Source organism: Rhinolophus sinicus, linkage group LG05 (assembly GCF_036562045.2).
Source record: "Rhinolophus sinicus isolate RSC01 linkage group LG05, ASM3656204v1, whole genome shotgun sequence".
NCBI lineage: Eukaryota > Metazoa > Chordata > Mammalia > Chiroptera > Rhinolophidae > Rhinolophus > Rhinolophus sinicus.
Genome location: NC_133755.1, coordinates 45575410 through 45588904, shown reverse-complemented (window position 1 = coordinate 45588904; position 13495 = coordinate 45575410). Strand labels below are relative to the sequence as shown.

The 13495-nt window shown below is 33.8% G+C and overlaps 1 protein-coding gene across 5 annotated transcripts in view; it reads right to left on the bottom strand.

Annotated features, from left to right (window-relative positions):
• Positions 1-13495, bottom strand: part of AFTPH (aftiphilin) — a 65082-nt gene that overhangs the window by 18982 nt on the left and 32605 nt on the right. For all 5 annotated transcript variants that reach the window (XM_019718019.2, XM_019718002.2, XM_074332064.1 and 2 more), the window contains 4 exons: positions 6556-6707; positions 4537-4663; positions 4062-4118; positions 1065-1187 (listed from right to left, as the gene is read on the bottom strand). In XM_019718019.2, coding sequence (XP_019573578.2) covers positions 1065-1187; positions 4062-4118; positions 4537-4663; positions 6556-6707 — 459 coding nt within the window. The remainder of the gene's footprint in view (positions 1-1064; positions 1188-4061; positions 4119-4536; positions 4664-6555; positions 6708-13495) is intronic.

Genomic DNA, 13495 nt, shown 5'->3' with positions numbered 1-13495 from the left:
TAGGGTTATTATACACTACAAGATTTTTCAGAGTCCTTAATGTGTGTGTTGTAAATCTCCAAGGGTGGTTGCAGGGTATGATACAAAGTATTTCCCAATCTATCTTCACCCTGGAACCATTCTTTAGTGGAGCATCTCTGGGGATTAGTATTCAATGGAACACACATTTTGGGAAAGGCTGTCCAAACGTACATTTTTGTGTTAGATATAAACGAAGATGGTATTAATGGTTAAGAAATGACAAACACAGCAAGGATATGTTGTAGAAATGACAATGTTCACTTAAAAATATCAATCTTCTAAAAAACAATATTTAATCAGCACTGAATCAGTTTCTGATTTGATGTGGGAGGAATAATTAAGCAAACCAAAATGGCTCTTTCCTCCCAGATAAAAAGACGGAGACTTTGATATTAAACATATTAGACTGAAATAAAATCTGTGCTTAAATGTGCCAAGAAGGTAAAGAATAAAAAAGGGAAGAGCGCTTTCTTTTCTTCTTAATCCACAGAATGTTTTGTTAAATGCCACATCACTTTCAACTTAACAGTTTTGTTCAAACTCCCAAAACAACAGTTTTTGGTGTAATAAACATGCTTAAATTTTACTACTTTTTAAAATTTTGCAGGCTTCAGAAAAAAGAAAAACAGCAGAATTGAAGAGTTGGAATAAATGTAGTGTTTCCCATTTTTTGAGGAAATCTAGCACTTACCCGATTTGTTTGTCAGTAATTATGATCATACAATGTTCAAGCTGCAAGGAATATTTAGAAATGTTTGCTTTAAACTCTTCATTTCATAGGTAAAGAGACTACGTCTTGTATAGGTTTAAAGGACTTACCCATAACTGCCAGTTCTCAAATTGTGCCTTTCTATTTTTGGAAATTAAGGATAATTTGTTCATCGTATTCCACAGGATGTTAGTAACTGAAATCATGTCTATCATGAAATCAAAATTTTAAAATATTTTAAAAACTAAAAGTTATATATGAAGGGAAACAACAGTGTGTGGGGACATATGTGTATAGATATGCATGAACATATCTATACACGCAGCTATTTTACCTGGAATTGGTCAGATGGACATGTGTTCATTTCTGGTGACATGGTAGCTGTCTGACCGATAGAAGCAATTTTTTCTGCAGCAGATAGTGGTTTCAATGGTTCCTTGGTGGGTTCTAACATACCCTGAAAAAGGTGTATTAGCCATTAATTTTGCGGGGGATATCAACTTTATAAGAAATTTAATCTAGCAGAAAGCCGAAAGGAAAAAAAACAACAGGTCATTTGGAAAGTACTAAGGACAAAAAGAACTATTCTTAAATTTTGTTTAGAGAAAATCGTATAGCACTATAATGGAAAATGTTTCACAATAATATCTTTGGAACTCAAACTTTTTGAAGTAAGACCTTGTATTTTACAGAAGACTTGTTTTAAAGTGCCTAGTTATCAATGTCACACAAAAGCATAAGTTGGGATGGCGAGAGTGGGGAAGCGGCGGGCACAACAGTGTACTATATCCAGGCCCTAAGAACCCAACACTTTTATTAAGCTTCACACATTGAAACTGCAGGAAATGGCACCCTTCGTACACATTTCACCATGGGGGTGTTTGGAGAAGTGAGAGCTGATTTTAAAATACACCGTGTAATGTGATGACATCTATATGCTTCAATGTGAATTTCGTATTTGATCCTAGCTCCATACAGGAGGAGAGCCTTTATACTTAGTTCTTTGGACTGGCAAAGCAGAGACACAGCTAGTTTGGAGGGGAAAACATCCATCCTATATGTTCCCTTAGGTGTGTTGCAAATACACTTTTTGAGTCAGAAAGAAAGACAGTTAGGATGGGGAAGATAGAAACAAAGAAGAAAAAAAGAAATCAGCATTTTGCATCAACACTCTACCAAACGCTAATAATGGGTAATAATCTAGGTTAATGGCCTGAAGAAAAGCCAAGCTTCTACGTATTTAAAAATAATACTTGAGAAGCTCTTGAATATTTATCAACCAGACCAAATAAAAGCCTTCCTTTATGGGGAGTAAAAAACCCCCAAAAAGCTGTTAAGTCAATAATGTTTGAATCTGTAAATTTCTAAAAAAAAAAACACCAAGTTTTCGGGAGAATTCCCTATCCTCCTCCCCAAATAGGGCATAAGCTAACTAACACAATTCACAGATTAAATTCTTAACAATGGTGCATGTGAAAGGTTTTCATCTAGCAGCTTGGAAAAGAAATTCATGGTCTAACTCAGTATCATATACATTATACAGGCTTTCTAGTGTGCCCTAAAGCAAGAGACAATGCATTTAGTTAACAATTACTACTCTTATCCAACTTTTCTAATGTGAACTATCACTTAAAACAGTGCTTCTCAAAGTAGTCCCCAATCAGTATTTTCTGCATCACCTGAGAACTTGTCAGATGTGCAAATTCTAGAGCCATACCCCAGACCTACTGAATAAGAAACTCTGGGAGTGGTGCCCAGCATTCTGTTTTTAACAAATCTTCCAAATAATTCTGATGCACATTAAAGTCTGAGAATCAGTGACTTAAATGATCATTTTAGGTACTATTCTTCCAGATGAGATCAAAAGCTACTGAACATCTCTTATGTGTAAAGAACCATGGAAAAATTCAGGTATAAAATTTGAAGCCATATATATGAAAAAGAGTATGTTTGTAAATGTAAGGCATCATTAAAATGGATGAGATGATGCATTCACTAACTCAACTTTAGTATTAAAAGGTTATACAAATGGTAAAATTATTACTAATAAAGATTATCATTAAGGTAGCAAAATAAAGCATAAATATTAGTGTCTAACTCCTCACAAAACTTCAAGAACTGGCTGATGTGCTAAGCCTACACATAAGCATTAAGCAGATTACTGCTGAATGAAAGCTCCTATAAATAAAATTCATACTTTCTATTTAGAATGTGGCAATAACATCAACAATCTCTAGAATGCTATTCCTTGAGAAAAAAAGAAATACAAATAACAAAAAAGTTAAAGAAATGTTCTGGATTATATTTACCCATAACAGAAAAGAGTGTAGGGATAATCAAAGTGTTTTGAAAATATAAGATAACCATTTACAAAGGAGCAGAAACTGATAAGAAAGTTCAAGCACAGAAACGTTTTTGTCCAATTCCACAAAACAAAAACAAAACAAAGCAAAATGGTCCAATTCAATATCAATAATTAGAGCTTATTCATGGAAAGTTTGTAGATTAAAAAAAGGTCAAGTTCCACAGCAAATTCATTTTCACATGCACATAAAGGGCTATACATTTTGACTCATACCAAGGGTTCCTTAGTTATTTTTTTCTTTCTTTCTTAAACATAGTATTTTCCCTTTATTTTCCAGTTATTGGTGAAAGAATTTAAAAATACTTTTAGTTTAATCAATAGAACACTTTTATTCACCAATAACTCAAAGACACACCAAAAAAACCCCCACAAACACATCAAACTTTAAAATGTGACTGAATCTTGATAAGGTACAGAATGAAAATTCCTCAGTTATCCTGGACTACCTGGCATATCTGAAAAAAACAAAATTCAACACATTTAAAACATTGATGGAAAAACCGAGAACCAATTATGGGTCCTGGCTCATTTTCATTGACTATAATTTTGTCTTTCCAAGCTTTTATATATATCCATACTCTCAATATTGCATTATTTAAATTGCTCACAACTGGATTAAAACAAATGATACTTCAGCTTCCTTATTTTAAAAGCAAACTTAGAAAAATAAATAAAAAGAGAGACCTCCACAGGTACATTTTACAAAGAGTTATGAGTACTAATATTACCAGGATAAAAATAATTTTCAATCTAAAACAAAACAGTCTGTAACTAACGGAATATAGAAAAATGTCCTCAGATCAAGACTTGAAGGGATTTATGAGATCAAAAGGGTATTATATTTATTCCTTTAAAGTTCCCATACTAAATGCCCCTTAAAATACACTTTCCATGTTATTCTATGTAAAATGATTTTACAGAATAAATGCAGCAATGATAAATACACACAGATAATTCTGTACTTACCAATCCTGCTGCATACATGGGCACTATAACAGGTTGCTTCTTATTGCCCGTGAAGAGCTACATATATGTGTTAGAGAGAAAGAACATATATTTAGAGAATGATCTGTCATACAGTGAAATTCTTTTCAAAATATCCTTACAATGCTTTGTTATATGCATTGTGAATGACAAATTGAAAAAATTATCAAACTGCCCATATAGGGTTAGATCTTTGATCTCCTCATCCAATTACTTCATTTTATAGTTGAGAAAAAACATTAAACAACTTTTTCTAAAAACAGGAGATATAGATTGGAGCAAAATTTATACAGACTTAGGTTTAAAAGTTGGCATAGTCAAAATACATAAACATTTAAACCAATTAATATTTATTTTTCTGAGGCACTAGTTTATCACAGCTTGAACATAAGTGTAACAGAATTAAAAAACATCCATAGGTTGATTAAAGGATTTTCCAAGGTACCAACAAACTCACAATGTTTCGGGTGTCTATTCCCAAGGAGCACAAAAGCTTCTTGTTGCTATGGGAACCGCCCCACTGATATCTCAAGCCATGTGCTTCATGGATATCCTGTAGCTCGGTCCACACATCCAGCAGTTCCCTGGAAAGGTCACGATGAAGCCACCAACAATGGGTTACTCAATAGCTTTCACCATGAATTCTACTTTTAATGTGACTGTGAAATATTATACTTTACAATTAATCTTGAGAATAACATAGTATACAACTATTATCTGAATGAAATCAATAGCCAACGTTTACAGTCATTAGAAAACTAAGTTAAACTTGTTTGAAACAATATGCCAGTAATCAAGTAAAAATTTAGCTGTTATGTTCTTTTTTTAATATAAAAACAAAAATATTTAAAAGGAGGAAAAACAAAAGCAACCCAGCATTCCACCTTCTTATTACAGCCATTTAATATTTGTGTTTTCTCCTTGAGTCTTGATCCACAAAAACACAGGAGCAATTATAGCAAATACATAATTTGCATTCTTTTTTCAGAATGTAAGCATTTCCTCATCTACATATGTATCTTTTTCAATGGCTGTGTAATGTTCTATTAAGACTGATACACCATCATTTATTTAGCCAAAATCCTATAATTTTAAATAAGTTGTTTTTACTGTTTGGCTCCTATTTTTAGTAAGGCAAGAGTATCTTCCTGTATTTTATGGCAAAATGTATCTTCCTGTATTTTATGGCAAAATTCCTGTATTTTCCTTAGAATGAATCTATTGGAGAGAGATTCCTGGGTCTAAGAGTATGAACTATCTGTACATCTAGAAATTTAAAAAAAATACATCTTAACAATTTTAAGCTGGCAAAACATAAACCTTTTTGTTCCCTTCTCTTCTTAGAAATCACCCCAAAATGAAAATCAAGAAGCAAAAATAATCTTCATCTTCAATGAAATTAAGTGATACATAAGACCTTTAGCTACAAATACCGAGGTCACAAACAGGGACAAAGGAGAGATCTGCAGAGGGAGAGAATGCCTCAGGGGTGGAGAGTAATGAAATGCAAGGGAAGAGTCCAGGAATAACACTGCAATTAAAATTAGAAAATCACTCTAGACCCTCTAAAATCTAATAATTAATAGGAGTTCCAGAAATAAAAGAGACAATAGAGGGAAGGTAACTGTCCATACAAGAGAACTGCCCAACACTGAAGAGCAGAAGTCTCCAGACTAAAAGGTCCTACCTAATGTTCAATCCAATGAATGAAAAAAGACTTTTATCAGGATATTCCATTGTGAAGTTTTGGAACAACAGCAACAAAAGATCTTCAATTATAAATTTAATGTGAGGATAGAATAAAATAAAATTTTATCTCCTATGTACCTTTTTTTCTCAGAAGGCTATTAGAGGATGTGCTCTACCAAAATGGGATGTAAGTGAAAGGAAATCCCCTAAACAACACGTGTTAAAGAGGCCTAGACTGAATCCATTCCAGATTGGAATAGGAAGAGGAGGACTCCAGGAAAAAATGGAATGGCCAGCCTGATGGGTTTGATCATAAGTAAAATTGTAATAACAGGCTAATGTTAGGGAAAGACTTAGAAAATGGACAAAGAGAGGCAATTCTTAACTCCAGGAAAAAGTTGAACCGTAAAGGAAATAGTGGCTAAGCAAGCAGTGAATGCTATTTACATGATTATAACGAAAATACCAAATAAAAATTTAACGAAAAACTGTAAGTATAGTGGAACGATAAAGGGAGGAGAATGGCAGATGTAAAATCTAAATTTTCATCTACCATACTATGAAGCCAAAAAACAGTATGTAAGATTGATTAGAATACTGACTTAGAAATCACAAAAAAAAAGAGCTAAAAAATGGAGAAGCAGGTTTTTAAAAAATGTCTGAGCACAACATGATTTTTAAAACTTCAACAATGTTTTAGAACCTTAATGCTTTAAGATAACCTTATAAATTACAACAGTTGAAACTAACACATACAGATGCTATCTGACAACTGTCTACTACTTACCCACTTTCAGCTAAGGCCTCTCTTGTTTTTATTGGCAAAGTGCTTGTATCCAGCAAGTGCTTCAGGGAAGTAACTTCCTCTTCAGTATCAGGAACAAATATGGAAGGAAAACACGCTTCGAAAATTCGCTCCAGGCGGTTTAGTAAAGCTGTCTGTATCAAAACACCCCCCAAAAGTTTATTTTCATTTCTCTAATTTTAATAATGTCATAATTTTATCACACACACACACACACACACACACACACACACACACACACACCCTGTCCATTACTATGAGAGACGGAAACTACCAGTCAGGTACAGGAAACACTAAGTGAAGAAGCATAACTACTCATAGAACAGCTGTTTTAAATGATTAAATAATCATGGTGACAGAGTAGTGACAAACGTAGTTACAAGCCAAGCACCAAACCTGGTACTTTGTAAATCTTACTTTATTTAATTCATTAGAAAATTCTATAAAGAAGAAATTATTACCCAACTGTAAAGTGAGAAAGCTATCTCAAAGTCTGAATAATTTGTCCAAAGCAAAAGCAAAAACAAAACCAGACAGCATTCATATTCTTTCCACCACACTGGGACGCTTCTTACTACCATTCACATACTCTAGATTTAGGAACAATAAGATTGTCAAAGTATTATGCTATTATGGTTGAACAAACCTTTTTCCTGGGTATAAACATTTGAATTTTGAAAGCCTTTCAGAAATATCTCTGCTGTTAATAGAACAAACCAAAGTAGAAAAGAATGTCTCAATTTTTACTTAGAAATTCCATTTCTCCACTCTTCTATGGTATGTATATATATATATATATATATATATATATATATTTTTTTTTTTTTTTTTTTTTTTTTTAACGAGAAAACTGCCTTTCCTCCAAGCAAAGCCTGCATATTCCTATTTTCACCAAGAACACTGGCATTTTGGAGTACTTTCACTAATTAAAACCTGTTAGATTAATTTACTCTTTGGGGAGATACTACTAGGTTTATTCTACATATGCAACTGAAAATGACATTTATTTCCCTTTTCTTAACTGTATTTTAGATACATGTAAAATTGAGTAGTAGCTCAATTTACTACTTAAACACCAAATCGGAATACAAATTATTGTAAGTGAAAGCTTGTCTGAAGAATAAGTGTACTTCTAAAATGACACCCAGTGGATAAGAAAACGTCACACCATGGTGGTACTTCTCACCAAATAACACAAACAAGTTAACACTTGATTTCTGTTATTCAGTATAGTCAGGAAATAGGAAAATGAAAACCAAAAGGAAAATTTTTACGAACATATAATATTTTCCAAACTAAAATCTCTCTTTTGAAAGTAGTATCAGAGCGAAAAACTTAACACTGCATAATTAGTCTCAGGGTGCTCTACTGCTATCTCCACAAGTTACTTTACCACCTTCATTATGGTCATGTGTGTGATATGAGGAAAGTTCTCAGTATCAATTATGAAACCTAAAGAGTAGACTCAAGATCCCAAGGCTTGTGAAACTTGAGTGTGTCAAGGGGACCTACGCTTACGCACTTCAACAGGGAATGGGCAGACATTACTCTTAAAGGGATCAGATAACCATCTAATTGGAAACCTGAGGAGCGGTGGCATCTCCTGGGCAGGGAAGGTAAACAAAAACTCACATATGACCAAATTTTATTTCTCTGTAAGTTAAAACAGAATCTGGCATCCGCTTTGTTATCCTTTTAATGGGATAGAAAAAGTATTTATGAAATTAAGAAAGAAATGACCCTAAAACACATTCAATCACACGGGCAATATTACACATAACTACCAGGTCTTAGGGCACACCAGTGAGCAAATGCTTTCAATTAGTAGAAATAGAACATTATATTAACCTAATCACCTCAAGTTTTTACTTCTTCCCCAACCTTTTCTCATAAAGAATATAAATGACACAGAAATGTAAAAAGAAAGTTCTGTATGTCTTTAGAATTAGGTATTACATTCAATGGCTTCAAATCTTTTGTTGAATAAAATAGACAATTTTTCTACGTAGGACTAGACAGTAAATATTTTCGGCTTTGCAGGCCATCCGTAAACAAGTAAGTGTGGGTGTGTTCCAACGAAATTTCATTCACTAAGACAGGCAGCAGGACAGATTTGTCTTGCAAGCCATAGTTTGCCAACCTGAGGCAGAACAATAAATATTACATTGGTGCAAAAGTAATTGTTGTTTTTGCAATTTTTAACCTTTTAAACTGCAATTACTTTTGCACCAACCTAATAAATAACAAATAAAGATTCAAATTACCAGAGTCCACTAACCGAACAGTACCTCCCACCACAAGGAGGAACTCCTCAACAAGAAAGCAGCTAACAGAACAAAGATTTTGATAAAATTAAATTTCCTCTGACATAATACTTTTAAAAGTATATCAATTGCCAACCATCCACAAGACCAGTTTGATGGTAAAAAGGCATCCACTAAAAGGAGTTTCTTACTACCGTACTATCTTGTTCATGGTAATACATAATGTTAAATTTCATTTACTAGTAGTTAATTCCAGTAAGTAAATGGCTGATGTAATTATAACACTTGAACAATAAAGGGCTGTGGACTCAAGGGGCTGAGACTCAGTTTCTGGATTTATAAACTGGAAATTATCAGGGCCTACCTCACAGAGTTGACGATGAATTGAGAGGATTAAATACTCGGCACCTAATGTGTGCTCAAGATGTGGTTGCTTTTATCACTGCTATATTATCATATAGGTGATACATACAGACACAGTGGCCTGTTAGGGAATAAAAGTGTCAAACTAGGTTCAAATCTCTCTAAGGATGTTTCTCTATCACTATTTAGCATTCTAAATCATTATGAAAAAGACCTGTCTCAATTTATCAATTTCTACCATAGTATAATAGGAAATTAAATAATCCAAATCATCTCCAAAAACCTCTTAAGTTGGGAAAAAAGCACCTAATTATAAAATATCTTTAAGAGCTGCTTATATAAATAAAACCTGTTACTGCTACTACTTGTGGACTTTAAACTTTGGAAATTGGTGAACCTTTTGGTTGACCTACTGGCATTTATGACTTAAATCTTGATCATATTATGAAACACAACGTGTGAAAACCACACATTAGGTGTGTTTAAGAGTGCTTTACTTCCCAAGATGCACAATAAAATTAAAAGTTAAAAAATGTGATGGAATATAGTCCAAGTAACTTGGTAAATAGAACAGGTACAAGAATATAACATAATGCTCAGAACAGAGATTAAACAACCTACCACAAGAACAGTTTTTCTGGTGACCAAGCAGACAGGTTTCTTTCAAGAAAACAGATTTTTCCAAAACAGATTATAATCAGACATTAAATTATTTAAAAAATCATTGTTATTTTAAGCATAAAATTTGAGACTGATAAAAGAAATTGAAAACTGTGATACTGGTAAAAGTTTTGAGTTTGTTTTAAAAAATTATTAAATAATTTTAACTTTTAAAATATATACAATTTTTTCTCAACACTATGAGCAAAGGACAGTTTAATACGCGCAACCTTAAACCAGATCAGTAATATAATTAATATCGCATCAAAATCAGAGACAACAATGTGAAATATTTAAACTTGGATTCATTCTGTGTGCATGAGTAAAAATGAACCTTATTTATATTACCCTGATTATATGAACTCTTGTTTCTATATAGAGTATATGTAGCTAGAATAGGAAATCTCCTCCTGGTTTTGATTAAGTGACGGTACTACCTAATTTTTTTAACTCCTTATGGCTCTCAGAAAAAGAAGATGTGCATTGAACAGTAATGCTTATTAACATGTCACAGTACATGTGGACTTATATTAGATGTAAAATTCCAAAAGATTACGTTTGTTGTTTGGGATTAGTGGTAAAGTCAGACTGGCTGAGCTGTTTCCCTAAGCAGGTAAGGCAGCTTATATAAAGCAGACAATATCAGTATAACCCAGTCCAGGAAAGTGAGGGCCTAACGTCAGGAAAAGATCAAAAGATTTTCTCTGAAACACAGCTAAAAACTGCAAAAGCCTGTTATGGTGCATTGTGGTTTTTATTCAACACTTACATAGTGCTTACTACATACCAGGATGCTTTATAAATATGAGTTCATTTAAGCATCATAAGAACCATCTGAGGGAAGTATTAATAACATTATTACCCCCATTTTCTAGATGAGAAGGAGGGAGCACTAAGCGGTTAAGATAACTTGCCCACGGTCCCACGAACACTTCTGAAGCTGAATCCTCACCTAGGAAGTACACAGCTTCAGTCTGTGCTCTTAACCTCTACATTATGTTGTCATCAGAGCAGTTCTAAATTTAATTTATAAAAATCACAGGAGCTTTGAGTACAGGGTCTATATGCCTTATCTTGAATCTCCAGTACTGAGGTTCCTACATATAGTTGGTACAGGAATAGTAACTGTATCAATATGCGATAGATTTTTTTTTAAAGCACTTCAATTTTATTTAAGACTGCAGGGGGCATATTTGTTCTATTTACAAAAGCAAATCTTATTGTAAGCCATCTACATCATTTTTGTACACAGGTTGGATATATTTGTGTAATTATAACATGTGTAAATAGTAATAGCTGAATGCCTTTATGTACTAGGTACTATGTTTGATGCTCTACATATATTACTTGATAAATCTTCTTTAAAAAACCCCAGAAAGAGTAAGTATTTTTGTTTCCATGTTACAGATAAAGGAACTAAGGCTCAAGGAGATAAAGGTAACTAACCAGGCTGATATTGGTATGGTGCACAGTAAGGATTTGATCCAAAGCCCAACTCCAAAGCCTACTTTCTTTTCACCAAACCAAAAAGTGGTCTTTCAAACATTTCTTGCCATTAGATAAGGGACTGAACTGTTAATTGCTGAGGTGATGACCACACTTAAAAAAAGAAAATTATTTCATCTGACACTACAATTCATAGTTTCAACCAAGCAAATGTGTAAATTTTTACTAAAAAGTCAGTGCTGTACTCTAAATTAATGTGAGGGTAACAAATAAGTGCATATACACTTAGCACAGTAAATATTTAACTGAAGTTACAAGGGTAACTAAATAAAATAATATTCACATCAATTACTTGAATTTTAAATGCCTTTGATTCCAAAGTCAAAGAGGAAAAATAGTCAGAGTTCAACCTTGAATTTAGAATTAGGAAAACTGGCGACTGAATACCAGTTTCTGTAACTGTCATATCCTTCAATTCGTACATATCTCAACTTCTAAGCCTGGCAAACAGCAGCACATTTAGCTATTAAACATTTTAAGAACTGGAGGTTCTGATAAATGTAGGGTTGGAAGTCAAATATTCCTCAAGGCAGGTGCCAGACTCCCTTTTGATTTTCTCTATTTGTGTCCTGTGCTAGGAAACCAAAGGAGGTTTGCTACTTGCACAGAATAGCACTTATGCTCAGAAGAGTTCCTACCTGTCAAAATTATTCTGAGAATGGAAACTAGTCCAAAGCAGTAGCTTTGGTCTTAAAATAGTACGATGGGTGAGTATCACAGCCAGAAGTAGGAGTACTCCCACACAAATTCTCATTACCTCTCTATTACTTTCCACTATTCACCAAAAAATTCAATTGGCAACACTATTTCTTGTATTTCTGAAGACCACTTTCCAATCTCATTTCTGAGATTACTTAGTAACAGTTAACATTTATTGAGCATGTATTATGGGCAAGAAAGACATTGTGCTAAGCACGTTCACGTGCACAATTTTATCTTCATAATAAGTTCCAAAGTAAGTACTTTCATTATTCTTCAAATCTGAGGTTCAGAGAAGTGACTACTGCAAGTTAGTGCTAAAATATGAACTGGAACCTACCAGCGGTTCCAGAGCCTTGCTTTTAAGCCCTATATTATACTCAAGACTAACTTACCCAGTAGGCACAGGGCGTAGGGCCTACAATAATTTTAGGGGTTCATGAAAATGTTTTAATATCTAATATTAATATACTCATCTTTATACCAATTTGTAAAATAAAATTTTAAATGTCTTTTATGGGGAAGCGGCTCACAAAAGTCCTATGTGACCTTGGCTATACGATTCCCCAAAGGTACACTGGCTTTTATAGCATTTCTCATGTAAAACATTTGTTTTCCTATCAGAGTCCTTACTACCTTGAATGTCTTTATATTTTTTTTTTTTTCAAACCAGATAGGATTTCTGGGAAAGCAAAAATGATTAACTACTCAATGATTTAATTCATCCATGGGGACACAAAGCATCATGAATTCATTTATACTCATTCCCAGTTGTGTCATATCTCTGCCTGTCATAACTCTACCTGAGGTCGAAGGAAGAAAGCCCTGGGGTATAAAAACAGCTATTTCCATTTTATCCACTTGTGCAAATAAATCATGTTATCTAATGCAGAGCTGCCCAATTAGTATGTCTCAGTCATAAATAGGTTACAAGTTTTCCAAAAATCTTGAAAGCTATATATAGACATATGGTGTTATTTGCCTCTTGTGATGGTTAATTTTAGGTGTCAACTTGACTGGGCCATAAGATGCCCAGACAATTGGTTAAACATTATTCTAGGTATGGCTGTGAAGGAGTTCCTAATGAGATTAACATTTGAATTGGTAGGCTGAATAAGCAGATTGTCTTAATATGAGTGGGCCTCACCCAATCACTGAAGACAGCTTAGCGAGTGCACATCTTGGGACTTCTCAGCCTCAGGTATGCCAACTCCTTATAGTCTTCCCTCACCCCCATTCCATCCATCCGTCATCCTCCTGGCTCTGTTTCTCTGGAGTCTCATTTAGTTTTCCAAAGGGGTGTGTAAGACCAGCACTTAGGGTCTTAGGCTCTGGTTCATATGCCACTCAAATGCATATCTTCTTTAAAGTATCTTGTATTTAAGGTAATTCCTAGAATTTCTTCAACATATTTCTAGTTAGTTTTCCTT